At 40.7% G+C, this 24,285-nt stretch overlaps 1 protein-coding gene across 2 annotated transcripts in view; it reads right to left on the bottom strand.

The window, feature by feature from the left end:
• The window catches only part of CRADD (CASP2 and RIPK1 domain containing adaptor with death domain), a 63,851-nt gene that overhangs the window by 32,034 nt on the left and 7,532 nt on the right, over window positions 1-24,285 (bottom strand). The window contains exons 1-2 of one of the 2 annotated variants that reach the window (XM_060245188.1): window positions 20,596-20,689; window positions 17,644-17,942 (exon numbers count right to left, since the gene is read on the bottom strand). In XM_060245188.1, the coding sequence (XP_060101171.1) occupies window positions 17,644-17,941 (298 nt within the window). In that variant the 5' untranslated portion in view covers window position 17,942; window positions 20,596-20,689. Of the gene's footprint in view, window positions 1-17,643; window positions 17,943-20,595; window positions 20,690-24,285 lie in introns of those variants that run through there. The other variant, XM_060245189.1, reaches the window with a different exon arrangement.

Raw genomic sequence — 24,285 nt, 5'->3', positions numbered from 1 at the left:
CTTATAGATTTACTGTCCTAGGTTTCAGTTTAAGAACTCCAGTAATCATCCTCCTGATCTGGGGGCATCACATAAATACAGAGAAACCCAAACAAGTGTCTCTGCTTCTTTACAGCAGCCTTTGACAGGTGTAGGCTGAAGCCAATTATTTTGTTTGAAGTTCCCCAAGGATCCTCCCTCTGAGGGACAAGGGGAATGAAGCAGAAGGAACTTTTATCAACTAAAACAAAGGAAGGAGACCCACCATGCAAAACAAATCTTGTAGAGGCCTCAAAGCACTCTCAATCACAGCCAGCCCTTCCTGAGTGCACCATGCCAGTGGTCTGAAGTTGAAATTCTATGCACATTTGTATGTAAGTAAAACTCCACAGTGGCATGTGCAATGAATTATGATGGAAAAGGAGCCCAAAACATGATTCTTGATTACTCTATATTATCACAAATGATTTGATCATAGAAATTACAATGTAATTGTACAGTGCAATGTAAACAGAGCCAAAAGTATCAAAAGGCAACTGGACTTTTTCAACTTTGTGCATATTTACCGAGCCTCAGCAACTAGGATCACAATCCTGCATAACACCTCAGCAACACCATAACAGTGTACACTTAGTGCCAGTACTAAGGGGTGTGGGGGTTGCCAGGGGCATAACTGAATTTAGAGGGCATCCTATGCTTCCTCATCCTACTTCCTACCCCCAGTGTTGGCTTAATGTTAAGTAAAAACCTACACTGAATTAAATGGAGGCTAAAAAAACCCCCTTCCCCTCCTTGTCCCTTACTATGCCTCTGAACAAATGTAATAAACAAACAAACAGAACTCCAGAACTCTCTCACTGTTGCCCCTCAAGCATCAAGAATACAGAACATCACTGCCCCAGACAGAGTGATTCATCTATATTAGGGTTGTCAATCACCAGTTGGGGGCAGGGGATCCCTCGGTTTGGAGGCCCTTCCCCCACTTCAGGGTTATCAAAAAGCAGGGGGGGGAGGGAAATGTTTGCTGAGCACTCCATTATTCTCTATGAAGGGCGGTTCTCATAGGGTATAATGGAGAATCGATCAGTGGGTATCTGGGGCGTTAGGGGGCTGTTTTTTGAGGTAGAGGTGCCAAATTTTCAGCATAGCATCTGGTGCCTCTCCTTAAAAAACCTATGAGCCCCCAAAGAAGGTGCCCCCATCCTCCATTATTTCAAATGAAGGAAAGGCATTTAAAAGGAGTGCAGGCCCTTTAAATGTGATCACCAGAACTCCCTTTGGAGTTCAGTTGTGCTTGTCACAACCTGGCTTCTGGCTTCACCCCCAAAGTCTCCTGACTCCATCCCCAAAGTCCACAGATAGTTCTTGAGTTGCACCTGACAACCCTACTTGTGGCCAATAGCCATTGATCTTTATCCAATCCCCTTTTGAAGCTGATAATGCTTCTAGCTGCCACCACTTCCTGCTGCAGTGAATTCCAAGTGTTAATTATTCTTTGGGTAAAGAAGTACTTCTTTTTATATGTTCTAAGCTTACTGTTCATTAACTTCATTGAGTGCCACGAGTTCTTGCATTGTGAGAAAGGGAGAAAAGTACTTCTTTCTCTACCTTCTCCATCCCATGCATAATTCTGTAAACCTCTATCATGTCACCCATCAGTCATTGTTTCTCCAATCTAAAAGCCCCAACTTCTTTAACCTTTCTTCATAGGGAAGATGTTCCATCCCCTTAATAATGTTAGTTGCCCTTTTTTGCACCTTTCCAATTCTATAATATCTTTTTTGAGGCACAGTGACCAGAGCTTTATTCCAAATACAGATTTATAGAAGGGCATTCAAAAAACTCAACAGCAATGCTGTTCTAAGAGAACTGGCAACCTCATCCATCCAGTTTGCTTTTAGAACCTCACACCTGACACTGTTCAATTAGTATCTCATATTGTTTCACAGCTGTCTTTTAAAATGGGGTTTGGTCCATAAGGATTTATGCTCATCCTTACTCCTGACTACCCTAAGATAATGAGGCTGGCCCTGGGAGAAGGCTGAGAGGGTCCTCCAATGCCTGCACAAGTGCGTGCTCTGGCAAGGGGCAGGGTCTTTCAGGTTCACAGCTCCACCTGATGGAGCTACTTGTATGTTAACAAACTACTTGTATGTTAACAAACCATGATGGGGAAGACATTGGAGAACAAGGATTGCTGGGATGAATATGCAGATATTGGGAATATGCCTGATGAGCTCAGTGGAGGGAAGATCCTATGAGGAAATGTTGAGCAAAATTATTGGTGTCTGGAGCAGCCAATCAGCACAAGTAGCTAATCTCCAGAGACTTGGTCTGACAATACAACACTTGAGAATAATACATAATTTTCACTATAGGTAGTAGAAGCACAATATACTAGGTAGTTTCATTAAGCACTTTTCTATTAGCAATTTAGGCAACCGAGAGATGTGAGTGGAAGGAAAATGCCTGGTAGTTCTTTTTTGCATGGCTATAAATTTGACTGCAGTGCTCGAGCCTATACAAACAAAAGGAGATTTGGATTTAATTTTGCTTTTTTATGCAGTGGTCTAATAATTGCTCTAAGTATATTAACAATAATATTTATACCAAAAGCAATATTCTGAATACTACTGCTCTGTTGATCGCTTCAGAGGAGAATTCATCCTGCACAAACAATCCACATAGTGGCTTGGAGCAGTTAACACATTTAGGACATCAAAGAAGTGGCATAAAGTCCTCTGCATCAGAAGGAATCTTGTGAACACCAACTTAGACTGGGTAGTACAGTTCTTTGGATTGACTTTCCAAGATATTATCCCTCCCCAATTAAACTATGCAATCCTAAGGGCATGTTCCTGAGAGTAAACCCTACTGAACAGAATTCTGAGTAGACCTGCTTAGGATTGCTCTCAAAATGTATTATTTTCTTGCTAAAAGAAAGAGCAGAGATCTTCACTCAATATTGGGAAGCAAACATAAATAACATCAGCCACAGCAGCTGATGGACATGAGCCAACAGGCAATTCAAAAATAGCTGGAAATAAATACTGGCTACTATGAAGCAAAACATTCAGTTCCATGAAAGAAACCCCAGACAGTATTGGACTTAGCACTCCTGAAGCTCCTAAAAGGTTAAATATTAGTAGCATCTGTAGACAGTAATTTCTTCAGATCACTTCAAACTATTTGAAGAATTAACAATTAAGGATTAAAAATTAAGGATTTTCCTGAGCATTACATATCATTATTATTATTAGTCAAAACCTTTCGATCTCACCTGCTGCTTCTCAAACTGCTGGGAAGGATAGCGGCTGTGAATTTAAATTTTTTTTCTTGGAAAAGAGGGATCATTATCTTTGTACTGCATATTCAACAGTTTTCTGGACAAGTCCAGTGAAGGAAAAGAACAAAAAAACAAGCGTTCTGGCAGCAATTAACTACAGCTCTCTTTCCTCAAGGGCCACAGATGACTGTATGATGGATGTCAACTTAGATTTTGGCATGGATTTATTACCTCATGTTCGACTATTTGAATGAAAATTAGGAATATGCCAGTTTAGGAAACAAGGATTATACGGAAAAGTTACAAGGTACATAGTCTGTTCCAAGTTAAACACTTAATGTGGAAAAGATAGAAGGGAACACTTAAATGATTTGATCAAAAGATTCCACTGTTGCTGTTATAAGAATACAATAACCCCATTTGTATTTCCGAGCAAGTCACTCGCACTATCCAAATGCCAGACTGAAGGCTCTGGGCCAATGTTCACTGAATCCATGAGCTGTAGTAGCATCTCTACGTCACCAATGATCCAGAGAAGTCACCCAGATCAGAGGTCAAGGCTGACTATGGCACATTGTGCGTGGCTTTGTACTTGTTATCTCTTCTATCATGAGATGTTTTGGTCAAACTGACCTGTCCACCCCATCATCAAACTTACTCTACTATAAACCCCACCACCCACTACTCCTCCCCTTTGTTCATAGGTAACATTAGATCCTTTCTACTTGGCTTTGCAAAATACTTTAAGGTAGGAGAAGAAAGAAAATTTAGCTCCCAGTTTCTGGATGTTTAAAGTAAAAGAGCAAACACTGATGTAGCTTGCTGTTCTTAACTTTAAAATAGTAACTTTCTGACTAGACTTTGGCTACGATCCTCTTTCCTGGGAGTAAGCCCCACTGAATACATTGGGACGTCTTTTGAGCAGATATGTTTAGAATTGCTCCCTTTGTTGACTAACACAGCAATCTGATGCAGAGTTAAACCCTTCTGCAACTGTTAAACCTTGCACTGCACTGACCACAGATTCTTTGCCCAAACTAAATTTCCTAGCTAAAGAAAATCAGTGTTTATCACCAAAACATCATGCAAATTAAGGAAGTTGTCCAAATCTTTAAGACCAACTATTTTCATTTGGGAATATTTTGTCATGGAAAAGGGACCTAGGGTATTTCTTCTCAAAAGGTTTGTGTATTGGAAAAGGAATGGAGGAAATGAAGCGTGGGTACCTTGAAGTCTAAAGCTGGAATTTCTTGTGGTTCTAATACCCAAGATAAATTAGTAAAAACCTTTTACTGTCCCCCAAGAAAGATTTTCTTTGTTTACAACATACAACTCTTCGCAATGAAAAGGCTGGCCAGTCATCCTAGTATACAATTCTATTATGGTAATCTGCTTGGAATTGAAAAGGTCTATCCCAAGGCAACACAAAAGGCATTACAAGTATAGCACAAATGCAAGACCACTTAATGCCCCTCAAATTCAATTAAACAGCATTAGAACAATTCACATGTATGGGTAAACAGTGGGGGAGGATGTCTGTGTGCGTAACATGCTGCTTTATTATAGTATGTGAGGACATGACTACTGCTTTAGAAGAATACTCAGGTCAAGAACCTAGGAGTACAAAAGAGCCCAACAACTGATCACAGAAGGAAGGAGTCTTAAGCAGTGAAAGGACAAATCTTGTGAGTAATGCTCTCTTCCAACAAGAAATTACTGTCAATAAGCAGAAATTATGGGGCAAAAAACACAGCTGCAATTTAAAGAGTAGCCACTACTAGCTTTAAGTTTTCTATTGAGAGTATTTAATTTGCTCACTAGAAACTTAAAACCTTTGGCTGAACCATGCCCTATTAAAAATAGCAACTTAATTCCAGTCACTTCTGATAATTCCTTTCATAGGGTTGCCAATCCCCAGTTGGGGGCAGGGGATCCCCCAGTTTTCCAGGCTATCAGTAAGTGGGGGGGGGGGAGAATGTCTGCTGGGCACTCCAGTATATCCTATAGAGACCAGTTGCCTTGGGTATAAGGGTGCTCCTGTTTTTTGGAATAGAGGCACCAAATTTTCAGCATAGCATCTGGTGCCTCTCCCCAAAATACCCCCCTCCCCAAAATACCCCCCTCCCAAGTTTAAAAAGACTGGATCAGATGATCCAATTCTATGAACCCCCTAAGAAGGTGCCCCTGTCCTCCATTATTTCCAAATGGAGGGAAGGCATTTAAAAGGTGCATGGTTCCTTTAAATGTGATGGACAGAACTCCCTTTGGAGTTCAATTGTGCTTGTCACAACCTTGCTCCTGGCTACAGCCCCAAATCTTCAGATATTTCTTGAGTTGGGCGTGGCAACCCTATTCCTTTGAATCACAATTTCTTCCTCCCTCCAAATGAATAAGCAACAAAATGCAGAGGAGATGTAGTTTTAATCTGTAAACAGAAAAGTCTTACAGATGCTTAACAGGAAGATTGTATTCCCTATGCAAAGGGACCATTTGAAGATAAATGTTTTCAGGCAAACAACCAACAAAAGATACAGCACAACTATCTGAAGAATATATTCATATATGAAAAACCTAGATGGCACACAGTTCTCAGAAATAGTTGGTGAGGTGGTAGTCACTGTGCCCAGACTGCAGGGAAAAGCTCATTATGACTAGAATGCTTCACTATCAACACAAGCAGACAAACAACCCAAAGAAAACTGCAGGATGGAGAAAAGGCAAGGCTCCAGAACATCTGTTCTATTTAGGGATTTAAATTTTTTTGCCTGCTGGAACATTCAATCAGGGGAGGCCCCTTTTGCATTCTGAAATGGTACAAACCAGAGAGGTTTTGCTGTGTGGCTGCGATTTCCAAGAACCAGGCAGTTCCACATAAATATGCTTTGGAATCAGGTGTAAAACGAGGGGGAGAAATAAAGTGGGAAAATATTCCACAGAAAAATGCAGTTCCCTTCTACAGCATACATTTTCCACTTCGAGGAAACACACAGTGCAGCAGCTTGCTGTTCCTAGAAAGAACTGCTTTTTCCTGCCAACAGATACATTTCCTAAGAATCGTAAACACTATACAGAGGCTTTCAGCCTACTACGCCTTTTGACAGGATTGCTTGAATTCGAAATAATTCTCCTTTCGGGATGTAAAACCTACTGTGAAGTTGTTAATTCTTGGCACAACAATAGTTTTTACATTTATAGGGTAAGTGTAGCCACTAGGGGTTTATTAAAATGGCTCACAGGGTTGTCAACTCTGGATTGGAAAATTCCTGGAGATGGAGAATGGGGAGGGAAGAGGCTGCAGTGGGATTTAATGCCACACAGTCCACCCTCCAAAGCAGCTATTTTCTTCAGGGGAAATGATCAATGTAGTCTGGAGATCAGTTGTAGTTCCAAGAGATCTCCAGGCTCCACCTGGAGGCTGGTAACACTAGGTCTTTCCTTGTTTATCCACACGTAGAGACATATTAATTTACAGAGAAAATAGGATGAAAACTTCCAAAGGTACTGTAAAAATAAAATAAGATTTAAAACATTTATATGAGTTTTTTTAGGATATTTTTATTTTTAACTAGTCTCTGAAGAGAGAAATTCATTTAATTCCTATTGTTATATGAGCATATTATATATCTTACAAAAAGAATTACAAAGGGAAATATATGAAAGAAAAAAACAGTAAACTTAGCATGTGTTGGACAAATTAAACAAAAAAACCTGTACCATTTTGGGAAGTCTCCCTTCTTTGCATTTAAAACCTGGCATCTTTAACAAAAAAAACAACAACCCAAAACAAAACCCCAAACCTGTTGCAATGAAAATACTCCTGTGTGACAGGGGTGGAGGAGATCTATGACTTGAAATCAAGATTTGCATAGCCATCCATTTTTCCCCTCCACCACTTTTTGTTGTTTGGACAACTATTGTTGTGGGGAACCTAGTCATTTGCCCTAAGAAAGCACTTCAGGGATACTGCATCACCACCAAACACAAGATGCAGTACTTCTGTCACAGGAGAGGTGGATTCCCACTCCCCTCACAAATGAACTAGTGTTGCCACTGCAGTAGTAAACTCTGTGGAACATCATTGACAAATGACAGATACCTGGATGATGCCAACAATGCTGAAAAGTGACAAATTCTCTCCTCCCCTCGCAATGCTATCACCATTGATTTAGTCTATTTTAATCCAAGCACTCCCCAGCTGTAACACTCAAACACTGAGTGCTCAAGCCTTAAAACAAGGTGGTTGTTGTGTGTGTGTGTGTGTGGGGGGGAACACTAGTAACAATATTACACCCTCACTACCATTTCATGGTTTCTTTTTTGTGTTTGTTGGCTTGATGTTTAAGATGCTGCCAGCCCTGGACAAATTTATATATTTCCTATATTCTTCTCCAAATGAGTGAATGCCACCTTTCTCCCCCAGACTGTGAAAGGCAGAGCATGAGGCCAGCACAGCAGCATTCTTTTACTTGCTTACAGAAGATTATGTAAACAGGGCTGGATCCGTCATAAGGCCAACAGAACACTACCAGGGGGAAAAAAATCAAGGGGTGCGCATGTCATCTGGAAAGGCCTTTGGACAACGTTTGAGAAATACTGGCACAGATACAGTCAGGTTCTATGTACAAAACAATTAGCAGCAGCACCCTGTTTTTTGCAGCTGTAATATCTCCCTGCAGCTGTATATGCCACACAGCAGTCTGCTCCTGTTTTCCAAGAAAACAATTTAAAGACATTCCCTAGCATAAGATGATTCTGAACCTCACCATGAAGCTGTTTCTCCAACAATGTGTCTCCCTCAATTTCTGACAGCAAGAGTTCATTAAGAAACTGAGATAGCCAATTAGGTTTTATTATTCCATTCATATACATGGTTTTTAAAAAGGGATTCATAGAGGATTGATCTACTAACAGTTTTTTTCCAGGCTAACTAAATGGTGTCATCACGTTCAAAGGCAATGTATCTGTAGCATTAGCCAAACAATAGGAAAGACAAGTGGCCTTTGGTTCAGGATTTCCCAACTAAGAACATATAAGAAGCCATGTTGGATCAGGCCAATGGCCATCCAGCCCAACAATGGTTCAATGCTTTAAATGGTTTAATGCTTAAATTTAAATGCTTTATGCTTAACTCCTATTTATGTTAGATTCCTGTGTTGTAAGCCGCCCTGAGCCACTTGTTGGGAAGGGCGGTATAGAAGTCATAAAATAAATAAATAAATAAAACACTCTGTGTCACACAGTTGCCAAAAACACCCAGGTGCCACCAGGAGGTCTATCAGTGGGACCAGGATAGCAGAAGCTCCCTACTGGCTGAGGCTCCTCCTCCCTCCCCCTCCCTTGGGGAAGAACAAGACACTGCTTTGCTTGGCCACCTAAATCCCACAGGAGAAATACAAAAAGCACCTGTAAGACCAACAGAGTTTTATTCACATTAAGTAAGAGTTTTTCGCCTTACTTCTCTCTCACCACTATACATTGCAGACTCTCTATTCTTGCACTGCCTCATAGGAGCTGCAGTTATTTTTCTGGGGGAGGCTATAGCTTTGTAGATAAACACATAGCCCTCAGTCTGTGTCATAGTGCCTGCACATGTTCTTGACCAGCACACAATGCAACTTATGTACAAAAGCTCACAATGCCCAGCCATTTCATGTTTTTCCTTGGGTCCTAGGGCACAGAGCATTGACCATGAGATTTCTGTAATGAGTCAGTAAAACAAAAGTACTAAAGTAACCAAAAAGGGGGAGCACAGTATAGATATCTCAGATTCAACAAGCCCAAACAGCTGTGTTCAATGACGCTACAAAGATTATACAATGTACAAAGAAATATATTCAACAAATGCATACAATATTTGGTATACTGGCACAATCCTTGTTATAGAAATTCTTTTTGTAATAGTCCTTCCAGCCAAACAGTCTCTTAGTGATGCTCACAGTTGTCTTCAGATGAATATATATTCTTGAAAAGTAGTCTCAAAATATAATTCCACTACAGGATTTCCGGATTTTGAAGCGCGTTTCAGTCCATGGCCCTTCCTCAAGTAAGTTCTGTTTCCTTCAAGAGAAAATTCTGCTCATATACTCATTCCAAACACCTATAAAGACAAATTTGTGCATAGCTTCCTTTCGGGGTCCCAACTGACAACATTATTCAGCTGAGTAATATTGTTTATCAGGACCCGAAAAAGAAGCTATACACAAATTTTTCTATTTGGGTTTGTTTAATAAATTAAAACTAGGCTTGCAACTTACAGATATACACTTGAACAACATGTGAACAGCACATACATTGTTATCAGATTTTGATGGAATAATTCAAAGTAAGTGGTGTCAGTTATTCAAGGCCGTTAAATAAAATATTGCAAGAGGGCTAATGTTTTACGCATGTTTTAAGTTTTTATAAAAATCCTGAATTGTGTTTGTCTGTTCCCTTTATAAAGTTTAAATCTCCGCTATGTGGCATTACATTTTATGACACACAGGGCATAAGAATATAAGAAAACATAAGAGAAGCCATGTTGGATCAGGTCAATGGCCCATCCAGTTTAACACTCTGTCACACAGTGGCCAAAAAACCCAGGTGCCATCAGGAGGTCCATCAGTGGGGCCAGGACATCAGAAGCCCTCACCCTGTTGCTCCTCCCAAGCACCAAGAATACAGAGAATCTCTTGCCCCAGTCAGAGAGTTCCAACAATATGCTGTGGCTAATAGCCACTGATGGAAAGTGTTCCAACCCTTTAATCATTCTAGTTGCCCTTTGCTAGCATGGCCCTACAAGGTCTCATTTATGTCACATCCAGCCCTCATAACAAATGAGTTTGACACCCTGGTATATAGGGTTGTATCCTATCATTCCAATCACCTGGATGTGGAACCTACTAGAACCAGAAGGCTCCACACCTAGCAGGGAGTCTGACAGAATATAAATTACTACTCAGATTTCAGATGCTTTTTTGTTTTGTTTTACTCTAAAAGACCACAAAGAGATACTCTTCTGGAACCTCATCAATACTTTAACTACCAGAATATCATACCCATGACTGCATTCTACATTGCCCATGGTTTAAGTTAGCAAAGAGTATGGTGTAGCCAGAAAGGAAGAACTATTGCCTAAATAGCCTTGGGAAGGTCATCCAACCCAAACAAATAATCAAACACTGTGTTACCAGAAAGGCTGTATTCAGGACATGGGTACATGGAAATTGGACAACAGGAGAGTTCTTTAGCGTTACTATAAAAGTATGGCTTTTAATGATTTAAAGAAATAATTTTAAAATGTCATGCTAGCTATATTCCAGTGGACTTCCAGCACTGAATATCAAGGATTGTTAATCATGATAGATACAGTAAACAAAATCCTGTGTAAGAGACAATTTTGAGCATGACTGCAATCTCCCATGAGGCTTCAGTAGTGGACAGGCAATCATATTAAACGGGACAAGACTCACTGGACAAGACAACAATGCTAAGGAAAGTTGAAGGCACCAGGAAAAGAGGAAGAACCCAGCACAAGGCAGATTGACTGAATGAAGGAAGCCATGGCCTTCAGTTTGAAAGACCAGAGTAAGGCTTTTAATGATAAGTCATTTTGGAAATCATTAATTCATAGAGTTGCCATAAGTCAGAAGTGACTGGAGGGCACTTCACACGCACACACACTATAGTTGCAGGAGGGTAGCTGTGTTGGTCTGCAATAGAAGCGCTAGAATTGAGTCCAGTAGCACAGAGGCCGATCAGATTTTCAGGGGATGAAGGGTGTTTTTGCACAGGGCTTACCCCTGGAGCGACGTCCCAGCAAGTCAGCTTGTTTGGGAGAGAACTAGCCATGTCTGGGAATTATATCACTTAAAACAATGATTTCACCAGGGGTGGAATTCTAGCAGGAGCTCATTTGTATATTAAGCCACATACCCCTGATGTAGCTAATCCTCCAAGAGCTTAGAAGAAGAAGAAGAAGAAGAAGAATTGCAGATTTATATCCCGCCCTTCTCCCTGAATCAGAGACTCAGAGCGGCTTACAATCTCCTATGTCTTCTCCCCTCACAACAGACACCCTGTGAGGTGGGTGGGGCTGGAGAAGGCTCTCACAGCAGCTGCCCTTTCAAGGACAACCTCTGCCAGAGCTATGGCTGACCCAAGGCCATTCCAGCAGGTGCAAGTGGAGGAGTGGGGAATCAAACCTGGTTCTCCCAGATAAGAGTCCGCACACTTAACCACTACACCAAACTGGCTCTCTTACAAAAAAGAGCCTTGTAAGCTCAAGGAGGATTGGCTTCATCAGGGGTGTATGGCCTAATATGCAAAGGAACTCCTGCTAGAATTCCACCCCTGGATGTCACTATAGTTGGAAGGTGCGGCACAAAGGGCAGGGCCTCTAGTGTTGTTTTTAACACGTTGTAACATGTTGTTTTAGAGTAGATTGTCAAAGTACAGATTTCTAAACTCATTTAGGGCTTAATCAGGCAGTGAAAGAACAAGCAATTCATTGCTAGAGAGCTACTAGAATCATGATACTTAGCATTGTTTTGCTAAGTAGCTAAATAATTGCAGCAGGTTATTGTTATTGTCATTCATGGTAAATGTTGTAACAGACTGTATGTCTTCTTCTGTGTAGGCTTTGTCACTTACCTGTAGTACCTCCAACTTGTCTGAATTAAGCTTAAATGTGTTCACCCCCATCCTGTCCCTCACTGACCACAGGCCCTGGTTTTTCATTTCCACAGCCTTTCTACGACCTGATAGAAAGGGAAGTTGAGTGTTTTCTGAATCCTGGTGATGCTGCACCTCAGATCTTTACATGATCTCACATAGCCTCCGAGCTAGGAAATCTCAGTTATGTTGCACCCTTTTCACCTTACAGAGGTCATCTTATAGAGAGATCAAGGCTTTTTGATCCTGAAGGCACAATGAAAATAGGTTGAATCATGTTTTAGAGCACCTTGCTCAAGTATGGATGCAAAACTGTTCAAAAGTTATTAAAATGGGAAGCATTATGATTGACCCTGCTTTCACATGGAGGTTAAAGCTGAGTGCATGGTATGGAAAGGTTGAAGATCTCTGCTCTTAGTCATGAGGATTTCTCTGTCCCCCAAAGAGGCATTCAGGATCTCTGTCATCCAATAGTTAATCCTCCTCTGGTTGATCAATGCATCGATGAAGGGTGTATTCGTATGTGTACGCCTCTCCAAAGGTCTTCTCCACATATTCAGGCTGAAAAGTATCTGTTGAACAAGGGAACAGGATGTTCTAGGAACAGTTCAGTAGTCTAACTATACATAATGTTTAGATTCAAGTCTAGTAGCACCTTAGAGGCCAACAAGATTTTCAGAGTATGAGGTTTTGAGAGACAAAGCTCCATTTGTAAGAGACCTTGGGCATTTTCGCACAGGGCTTACCCTGGAGGGACGTCCCTCTTTACTGCGCAGCATCTGCGCGGATTTCACACCAACTGCTCCGCAGAACCCGGAAGAGTCGCAAAGTCCTGTGTCTTTTGCGTCGCAAATGTAAACTAGTTTTTGGCGGTTTACATTTGCGACGCAAAAGCCGCGGGACTATGCGGCTCTTCCGGGTTCTGCGGAGCAGTTGGTGCGAAATCCTCGCAGACGCTGCGCGGTGAAGAGGGACGTCCCTCCAGGGTAAGCCCTGTGCGAAAATGCCCAAGGTCTCTTACAAATGGAGCTTTGTCTCTCAAAACCTCATACTCTGAAAATCTTGTTGGCCTCTAAGGTGCTACTAGACTTGAATCTAAACATTATGTATAGTTAGACTACTGAACTGTTCCTAGAACATCCTGTTCCCTTGTTCAACAGATACTTTTCAGCCTGAATATGTGGAGAAGACCTTTGGAGAGGCGTACACATACGAATACACCCTTCATCGATGCATTGATCAACCAGAGGAGGATTAACTATTGGATGACAGAGATCCTGAATGCCTCTTTGGGGGACAGAGAAATCCTCATGACTAAGAGCAGAGATCTTCAACCTTTCCATACCATGCACTCAGCTTTAACCTCCATGTGAAAGCAGGGTCAATCATAATGCTTCCCATTTTAATAACTTTTGAACAGTTTTGCATCCATACTTGAGCAAGGTGCTCTAAAACATGATTCAACCTATTTTCATTGTGCCTTCAGGATCAAAAAGCCTTGATCTCTCTATAAGATGACCTCTGTAAGGTGAAAAGGGTGCAACATAACTGAGATTTCCTAGCTCGGAGGCTATGTGAGATCATGTAAAGATCTGAGGTGCAGCATCACCAGGATTCAGAAAACACTCAACTTCCCTTTCTATCAGGTCGTAGAAAGGCTGTGGAAATGAAAAACCAGGGCCTGTGGTCAGTGAGGGACAGGATGGGGGTGAACACATTTAAGCTTAATTCAGACAAGTTGGAGGTACTACAGGTAAGTGACAAAGCCTACACAGAAGAAGACATACAGTCTGTTACAACATTTACCATGAATGACAATAACAATAACCTGCTGCAATTATTTAGCTACTTAGCAAAACAATGCTAAGTATCATGATTCTAGTAGCTCTCTAGCAATGAATTGCTTGTTCTTTCACTGCCTGATTAAGCCCTAAATGAGTTTAGAAATCTGTACTTTGACAATCTACTCTAAAACAACATGTTACAACGTGTTAAAAACAACACTAGAGGCCCTGCCCTTTGTGCCGCACCTTCCAACTATAGTGACATCCAGGGGTGGAATTCTAGCAGGAGTTCCTTTGCATATTAGGCCATACACCCCTGATGAAGCCAATCCTCCTTGAGCTTACAAGGCTCTTTTTTGTAAGAGAGCCAGTTTGGTGTAGTGGTTAAGTGTGCGGACTCTTATCTGGGAGAACCAGGTTTGATTCCCCACTCCTCCACTTGCACCTGCTGGAATGGCCTTGGGTCAGCCATAGCTCTGGCAGAGGTTGTCCTTGAAAGGGCAGCTGCTGTGAGAGCCTTCTCCAGCCCCACCCACCTCACAGGGTGTCTGTTGTGAGGGGAGAAGACATAGGAGATTGTAAGCCGCTCTGAGTCTCTGATTCAGGGAGAAGGGCGGGATATAAATCTGCAATTCTTCTTCTTCTTCTTCTAAGCTCTTGGAGGATTAGCTACATCAGGGGTATGTGGCTTAATATACAAATGAGCTCCTGCTAGAATTCCACCCCTGGTGAAATCATTGTTTTAAGTGATATAATTCCCAGACATGGCTAGTTCTCTCCCAAACAAGCTGACTTGCTGGGACAGTCAACTAGAGGAGGGGCTACCAGGGCTTGGGTTTCTTCTAGTCACAAATGGAACTGGCAAAGCCAACAAGCATGTTCCCTGCCAGATCTGCACCTGCCAGACAACTAGCAGGGTCTGACAAAGTCTCTGAAGTGCTGAGGACATCTCTAACACTTCTCTAGGGCTTGACTTGAGAGCCACTCAACATACCCATTGTAAATTCCCAGAACCTGCCCTCTACTGCTGAACCAAAGGCAAGCCTCTGAACTGGCCCTGAATCCAGACATTAAACATAGTAAGAATGCTCCCATAGATTGGGACATGACACCTTTTACCACAGATTGGTAAGCCTCTGAGGTTTATATACTGAAACAATTATGTTATTCTCATTCAGTAGTCTACCACTCACAAGTGTGGTATGGTGACTTGATTAGAGGATAAGATCGCAGAAGCAAGAGATCTAAATACTGTATAATCTGGCAGTTATGTTCTCATTTTACTCTAACCATCATAGAGGCAACACTGAGTTAAATTCTTCCTTGGAAACTATCCAGTTCCATGTAGCCAAATAAAAGTTCTTATCTAATCATGGCCTTTTTTGTAAACTAAACAAATATTTGGCAACAAATTGATTAACACATTCCGGAGCCAAAAGCTTAATGTAAATTAGTAAATAAATAAACTTCTCTGTAAACAAACACTCTAACCAAATGTGGATGGTTTCAGCTCACTACCATGAGACTTCTGTTTTTGTTTTGTCATCCAGCTGATTAGGAAGGAGCAGTAAATCTATGTGCAGCTATGACTAATAGCAGCAGTGCACAGGTTGCAGACTGTTTACTGGGGAAACACTGAGGTAGCCAGGAAATGCCTAGGCATCCCAACAAGAGCCGAGGGAAGTGGTAGGGCTAGGCAGCTAGCATGCGAGGAAAAGTAAAGTAGAAAACATCCGGACAGTCTCCAGAGAGCCAATCCCGAGATGGGGTAAGGAGGGCCCTTTGGCCTAGGCCTCAAGGTCAAAGATGGCCTCAAATTTTAAAAAATTATTCACATCTCTATCAGACCAAAATGTGATACTGTTTACAGCTGCAAACTTAAGCAAATTAAATATTTTCATTAAGTGATATAGATTTTGATTTAAACAATTAACCATGTTTATAAATATTAATAAAAAAATTGGTTAATATGATTTGGGCCTCAACAGCTGGAAGTGGTCTGGCCTCAATGAACCACTAAGGTGGTCTGGTGAGTGGAGATGGTGAAAAATGGAAGAGAATTAACAGTAGGTGACAGAGATCCTTGTGGCTTGAACTTGTCCCCTTTTCTTCATGATGAGGGGGCACCAATGAGATCACCACAAGGAAGCTCTCCTAATTTCTTATGCAATCATATGGATGGCTTCAATTTATCTTTATTTGCTCTCATAAACCCCTTTCTAGTCCTTTTTTATACTCCTTCCTTGTAATTCCCCCAAGACATGAGGTTTTCATCTCTGTTTGCATCCTTCTCCCCTCCCCTCCCCTGAAGTTTTCCAATTTTGGTTTTAATTGCTTTTTCTTCTGTATCTTCATCCCTCCCTCATATGAAAGCATCCTTAGCCTCTCATTTTCTCCCTTGTTTTTCAATGAAATGGACAGATCATCTGGATCTTCATTTTTTCCCTTCTCAAGTGATCTCTGGCTCTCATTCTCATCTCTTTTTGTGCATTCACCTTGCCAACCTTTTCTCTGTTTTCATTTTGCGGGGGAGGGTCTTTTTTGCTTTGTACTGAGTAACTGTCTGTGTGAGAAGCCTGTGATTCAGCAGACAGGGATTTTTTTTTTGCTGTTCTTTATTTTAGAATGGTTTGTAAACTAATCAATAAAAGATAGCTAACTTTCCTCACAGAATGCATCAGATCCTGAAGTCAAGATATTCCAGCTACCTAACCCCTTATGTTTCACTAGATATTACTCACTATGGCTTTGATTTGTGTATGTGTCTCTCTCTCTCACTTCTATTTACTAAATTAGCATTAGACCCACTACATGAGAGACAACTTTGCTATCATTCATTTACAGGGACTGCCATTAAGTTTCAGTATTTTAAATCTTCAATGCAAATGATTTTTCTGTGGTTCTATTTTAGATAAAGCATATGCTCACAAATGCATGTAAAAGCCTCTTCTTTCCCTATCTGGCCTGCAGAATCTGATACCTGCTCATTTGTACACATGCTTTTGGCTTGCAATCTTCGTATATCCTACTATTCTACTTTGAACACCTCTAGATGCCTTTCTTACCTTACCGTACAGAGGCAACAGAGCTGCCGTTTCTCCACATATTAATCCCACACTATTCTTGTAACATCTTTATACAAGAATCTTATCCAAAGAAGGGAGCTGCAGAGTATGAGCCAATCATGAGGTTACAACCCTGCAGCAAACCTATCTCCAGAGCTACAGTTGCCTGAGGAGAAACCATGCCATCTACGTCATTACCAGAAAGATTCTTGTGGTGTACCAATGAATACTTAAACTATTCATTATCTACCTGCACACTACTCTCATTATCTGCTCTGAAGCAAATTGTCTACTAGGAACTGTAGCCTTTGGACCACCACTTTTAACAACACTACGATTTGTGCCCCAAAATAAGCCCTGCTTTCAACAGATACTTTTCAGCCTGAATATGTGGAGAAGACCTTTGGAGAGGCGTACACATACGAATACACCCTTCATCGATGCATTGATCAACCAGAGGAGGATTAACTATTGGATGACAGAGATCCTGAATGCCTCTTTGGGGGACAGAGAAATCCTCATGACTAAGAGCAGAGATCTTCAACCTTTCCATACCATACACTCAGCTTTAACCTCCATGTGAAAGCATGGCTATGGACTGGTTCCTACTCAGGTAGTAAACATCTATCTGGATGGAAGCATTTCCAGCTACAGGCAGGGGCTCACATGATTAAATGTTACCTCTTAGAAATATCCTATGTATGGAAAATTAAGGTATTTTTGTGAGAAGGTGCTTTCAGTCATATAGTCTTGTACCTGCAATCAGATACTGTACAAATTAGACATCATTTTACTACTTCATTAAGAACTAGACCCACAAACACTGCTCTTTATCAGCAAGAAAGAGATTCCTAAGCTACTAATAATCTGAGCTTACCTGCAGGCCCAGCTAGTATAATTTCATTACGCTTTGCCTCAAGTTTTTCTCTCACCCATGGGAACTCTTGTAAGGACTCTAGAAACGTCTCAAATGCCTTAGGCCCTCTTGTAGGCAGAATGTCAAGAAGCATCATGGTTTTCCTGTGGTTGGTGACTTGAGATCTTATTTCTTGTATGTGGTTCTCTGATAGAATCCCTTCTTGGTAAAGATACTGAATGACAAGGCCTTCTACCAGCAGTTCTGCACACAGCTCCAGGCGCAGAGAGCGAAGAACTTGTTTGTCTCTGGCATCCATCCTGAGAAAAAAGAGACAAAGCATATTTGAGAAGAAGCTAAAGCTCTTCACCTTTGTATTTTACAACTCAGATTCAACAATAAATTAAGAACAGACATCAGCTGCTTAATTTAGATCTGAAAATAAATCTTTTGAAGACTGAGGTTGGTTTGTTTTTCTGGAAGAGCCTTCATGAATCATCTTGTAACATGGTCACATTTTTGCACTGCATTCCATAGATACCTACCATAGATTGTATTTTGTTATACCAAAGACCCTTTGAGATCATTAAATTTTATTTTGTGATTACTCTACATACACACCCTCCAAAACGTGTATGTGCGAAGAACACAATATGGAACTGTGGCCACCTACAGGAATTTTCCAGCTTTTGTGATAACAGAATCATGCACTACTCCACAGTTAGCCATAAATGAATAGTTTTCTTTCATTTTGTTATATGGCAGCTGGTGTCCCTTATTTTAAGAAATACAGAATGGATGTTCAGTTCTTTATTATTACGGTCATTTGACCAAACATATAATCAGTTTTACATTTATATAATAAAACACAATTTAATAAAGATTTAAACCTGTTATAATAAAATTTCCATAGCCTAAGTATCAACACACAGAATTTGGCTACTTGGTATGTAATCCTAGGGTTCTTATCACATAAAAAGTAATCAAGAGGAGGAGGAGAAGCAAAAAAAGAGATTGAATTTACTACCTGAAGGAGTTTCAGAGAATGGCTTACAATCTCCTTTCCCTTCCCCTCCCCACAACAGACACCCTGTGAGGTAGGTGGAGCTGAGAGAGCTCTCCCAGAACTGCTCAAGAGGAACAGCTCTGTGAGAACTTGTAATTGACTCAAGGTCACATCAGCAGGTGGATGTGGAGGAGTGAGGAATCAAACCCAGTTCTCCCAGATAAGAGTCCACATACCTAACCACTACACCAAACTGGCTCTCTAGCTTTTTCAGTAAAACTGAGAATCTTATATAATAATGATTTCCTTATACACCACCTTATAATATGGGCAGCTAAAAACATATGCTTTTAATGAACATGCGCACAACCTTTCAGAATAAGGGATTTTCTTATATCTACCTTTCAATGCTGTGGAAGGAAGGGTAGATACAGAATGGATACCTTCTCAGACTGATTCTTGTTGGCGAAGTATGCAGGTTTTCAAACAAGAAAATGATGATATCTGATTTGTATAATTTGATAATTTTGGTTCATGTGGCTCAGAAGGGTATCTTTTTTAAAAGGACTGTACTAAATGATCCCATGCCTGCTTTGACTGGTAAAACACCACTGGGAGAAGCTGGGTCCATGCTAAACCAAACATTGACTCAGAGAGGGGGCAGAAAATCAGTTTCAGCTTTATGATTATCAAATCCCTGCTAGTTTTTTTAAAGAATGTTTTGTCATAGATTATGACATCAAAGACAATTGTTATCCTGTTTTCTTTGTTTCTAGGAATGTCAATTTTGTGGGTGGCAGTTCTCCAAGTGCAAGCACATCTAAAACGCTCTGACTATTGAGTAGCCCTCAAGACAGCTTTTAATAGGACATCTAGTTTATTCAGCTTGCAAGCTATACCTAGAGATCTATATGTGGATTCACATTCTATTAGATCATTTTGTTGCCTTTCATGTTGTTGATTGCGATGAGCCAACAGTAAAACAACAGCTCTATCCAAAGAGTTACCAGAACACTTATAAGTAGCTCTCCTTATTCATAGTAAAGTGGACCCAAACTTACATAGGGAACAAGGATTACTTCTACTAATAGAGACTGTTTTATAGTCCTATTCACTTACAGTTGCAGCAGTGAAATGATCATAGACTACAGGTTACACTGGTAGTCAGGTCACTTAAGAAACCACAATCTTTTTTCCTGGACTCATTTTCTACAACTTTCATGTATAAACTAGACCACTGTAATATATATCTTCTGAGGGGTGCCTTTAGTGACAGTTCACAAAAAGCTGAGAAAGCACATTCAAAATTCTGTTTAAGGGTTTCTGTTGAACATCTATAAAAGCTCACTTCTTTTTCTTTTTCTCACCATCACCTCTAAAACTGGCAATTGATCTCTTCAGGTTACCATCTACAAGCCACATCCAAACAGAAAAGACATGGGGAACTTCATTAACCTTTCTCTGCAAGATGAGCAAATGCAATACAAGACTGTTCTTCCAAACTTCTATGCATTTAACTCCTGAGAAGCAGAAATAACTTTGAGAGATGCAAAGACAGGGAGACATCTCATAGCATTACAGGAATGAAAAAGGCTGCGCTGCCAAGTTACCCATACTATATAAATATTACTTATACAAGAATTCACCTAGTTAATCTCCCACACTCAGCGAAGCTAAAACTTCATCCTAATACTTTTTTTAAAAAGTATTAAATTAATTTAAATTAATTTTCGATGAGGAAACAAGGTTTCAGCATTCATAACTACATACTTTATCATGTTTGATAACTTTGCATAGCTGGCTACAAATAAATACACTGGAGCAGCTACGCTATCTACATTTTTTTAAAGTCTGCGGGTTATGCAGAATGAAATACCTTACCTTCATCTCTAAGGCTGTCCTAGATTTTTTTAAAAAACCCTTAAAAGAACGGTAATTAAAACGGTAGAAAGCTTTCAAGAACTTACAAAATTAATTTCAAGTTGTCATTTACCGAGTTTCAATCCCCATCTTTCTGGAAGGCGAACTCTCAGAACAGGAAGTGCATTGCTTTCATATTTGTTAAGGGCAAAACTTCAGTACAAAGCAATGTAAGAGTCTTTTGGACCATGCTGGTAGCCATCTTTCTTGTGGGCACTCAACTCACAAAGGGAAGCAATTGAAACGACCAGGATCTTCCTAACCGCCGCAACGCCCTCCTTGCGCAGCCGAATGACAGTTAGATGAAAATGACTGACGTTTGCATTCGTTTTGGTAAAACAACTACAAAGATATTACAGTTTTTATTAGCCCTACTAATGGTTTTATGCATTGCAATTTTTCTGGAATGTAGTAAAAAGAATGACAAGAATGCCGATTAGGAACAATAGGAGATACCTGAAGGTTTATTAGATATAATAGGAATCAAGAATGCCAATTTACTTTTATGGAGTCCATTGAAATACATCACAGCGCACAAAAGTTGCAAAGAAATGTAGGACGGATTTGAAGAAACCAACTGTGGGCCAGGAATCACATTCCCCATATTATAATATCGGTCCCTGAGACTGGTATGTATAAATGCTCTGAATCTGGAATGATACCCTCCCAGTCTCTGGGAGCTATGTAAGCATTCTGTGATTGGAATGACAGCCTCCAGAGTTGAACAGCAGTCTCTAGGAGTAGCAAAAACGTTCAGGACAGAAATGATAGATCTCCATGTGGAGTAATGGACCCTGTGTCCAGGCAGTACCAGGTTGGGAAATTTCTGTGTATATGGTTGTGCAGCCCATTTATGACATGAGTTTGGGGAGAGAAGTGAGCCAGAGAAACTGATCTCAGTGATCTGGAGACCAGCGGTCCTACTTGGAGACTGGCAACTCTGTGTGTGAACAGTCTCTGTGGATGCAGCCTGCCGTGGTGAAGAGAGGTTTAGCCTCTCACTTTGTACACTTCAGGTTGGGGGGCCTCCCCCACTCCACCCCTCACCCTGCCAGGCTTCTGACAGGAAACTTTCACCACTACCATTCCCAACTCCACTAACCACTTTAGTGTAAGGGAGCAAGGCTTTGCTGCCTATCACCCTCCCCTCCCCCCCCCCAAATTCTTGTTGGCTCACAGTTTGTTGTCTCCACTTGACAAATAATTCAAAAAATTTCAAGGGGTGGAGGAGAAATGTATATCTTTTGTATGTTATAAACTATTACAAAACTGTACAAACAACAGAATGAGCTCTTCCTCTACAGTTTATTAACAATAATATAAAATATACTGTACAGCTGAGAGAGATCAATATTCCCATTAATATTCCTCTGAGCAATTAGTGTAACAGAAGTAACTAATTTGCTTTAACTGAAGGAATAAGACTTCCATCCAAAAATGCAGTCTGCATTTGAAGGTATGGCACCCAGTTTATTCAGCAGTTCCACTGTTCCCAAAGGGCATTTTTGTCGTTCATTTTAGTGCATCCCAGTTTCTCCTGTAATAAATAGTGAAGGCAGCTGGAATAGCAATTGAAATTGTGGGAGGAACACAGTAATCACAACAGTGATTTGACCAGTGTGGAGATTCAAACACTGGGAGGGGGGGGGGGAGAGAAATGGATACAATTTACTGACCCTGGTGGAGGCAGACCCAGAGAGTTGTCCCTTACAGGCCTCAGATTCAGTGGGAGCTCACAAGAGCACAGCTCCTGAATCTTTTTGAGAGGTCCACCTCCTCCTCCTGAGAGTTCCACTTCTTTGTCCATTGAATAGTATGTGCAGCTGCATATCAATCCCTGGATGAGCTCCACCACCTATTTTTCTACAAAATGACCTGGTCCCTTAGCATGGGTACTGTTTATGTCATTTCAGATTTTTTTTCTTTTGGGACAGTACAAGTTTGTATTCAGTGCAAAGAATTGACACTTGGGCCCTGGGAAGCACCTGTGTTAAATGTCACTCTTTACCTGTATTGACAGTGAATGGATAATCACACTCAATTTTCTTCTCGTCCCCTCCCAGCAGTCTCTTGACAAATGTGCAAGACTGTCAGACACTTGCTTGCTTTCAGGCAGGCTGCGATCATAGAGCTTAAACCACCTAATATGAGATAACTGTTTTCAAGTTGTTGCCCATCCTGACTCCCTGGGATACCACAGGGAAGAAGAGCAAGCCTGCATTTAGTCATAGGATGTTGGCCTTGGACTGTAGAAATCTCTGCCTTGGTTGTATTGAAAGTAAATGGCATACTGTCCTCCCCAGGGTTCACTTCCAGATCTACAGGAATTTCCCAACCAGCAACCGGCAATCCTAACCCCTCCCCCCATGACCTGTTTGGTACTGCAAGGTTTTCTTTTTGTTTCATACACTGATAAATATGAACAAGAGACTGCTGGGAGCAGTGTACTAACTTCTTAATAGAATGCATGAATGACCTGTTACCAGAGTAAATTTTAAAAGCTTTCTGTGTAAATAACAGACAGCCTAGAGGTAATGACTTTTACCTGGGGACCTCTTTTTGCATTACACTCATTTGCCCTTCCTTTAATTTCACAGAATTTTTTTTAACCATTATTCCTTTTCCATTCTCCTCCCTATTACATTTCCATGACTCTTCTACTATCCTTGTACTCTGTTTTCAAATTAATAATTTTCAGTTTCTGTTCCAATGGTTGGATCCAATGGAAATATTTGCAGACGGCATTGGTAGAGTGCCCTAACTCCCTTGCTGTTTATCCCAAAAAGTTTCTGACTGCAGATGGATCTTTAAGAACACTATAGTGGTGTGCATTAACAAACAGGGCAGTGGAAGTGAGTCTACCCAGTTCTCCTTCCTCTCTGCAGTGTCATGAATTCTGCTTACAAAAGTTACACTGCCATCAGAGATTATTTCTGTGACATACAGAAGGATGTTGGGTGAAAGGGAGCTAGAGAAAGAAAGATCCATTCCACCTATTCCTCCAGCAAATTGTTCCACTGGATCCAACCTTAAGTACTTCTAAAAATTTTTAGGTCCATCTAGTTTTTGTTGTAGTCAAGCCAGCAACATTAATTTGATTATTTAGGAAAACCATGGACCCAATGAATTGGCCATGACATTTTAAGAAAAATGTTCAGCATAGTGTAGAGGTTAGGCTGTCAAACTAGGTTTGAATTTCCACTCTGCCATGGAAACTTACAGGGTGATCTTAGGCCAGTCTCTCTAAGCCTCACCTACAGGGTTATTGTGAGGCTAAAATGAAGGAGCTGAGAGTAATGTAAACCACTTTGGATCTGCACTAGGGAGAAAAGGAGGGTATAAATATAGATTTTAATACCAGTTATTAAAGCTGTAGATTGTTATTAAAGCTGTAGATAGAAAGTGCTATCTTAAAAAGTGCATTCTACTTTCTCCTGTACATTGAAGGAAATTTTTAAGATGGTGCCTGCTGAAACATACTTATTTTAGGCTTTTTTCAGGTTTTACTTTAGCCATAAGCGGGTATATGCAGAAGTAACTAAGTAATCAATAGATCAAGAAAACTAATTTAAATCTCATGCAATAACTGAGTAAGAGGGACCTAATTGTAATGTATGTACATTACAATTATAGGGGACAGTGTCTTTGAATAATCCAGATCACCATCCTGCTCCAGTAAGACAGACCTGATGCCATGATGTAATACCCATGCAGATTCAACTGAATCATCTGGATGC

The sequence above is a fragment of the Heteronotia binoei genome, chromosome 8 (genome assembly GCF_032191835.1).
Source record: "Heteronotia binoei isolate CCM8104 ecotype False Entrance Well chromosome 8, APGP_CSIRO_Hbin_v1, whole genome shotgun sequence".
NCBI lineage: Eukaryota > Metazoa > Chordata > Lepidosauria > Squamata > Gekkonidae > Heteronotia > Heteronotia binoei.
Note: the sequence above shows the minus strand (reverse complement) of the source record. Positions and strands in the feature narration are given on the sequence as shown.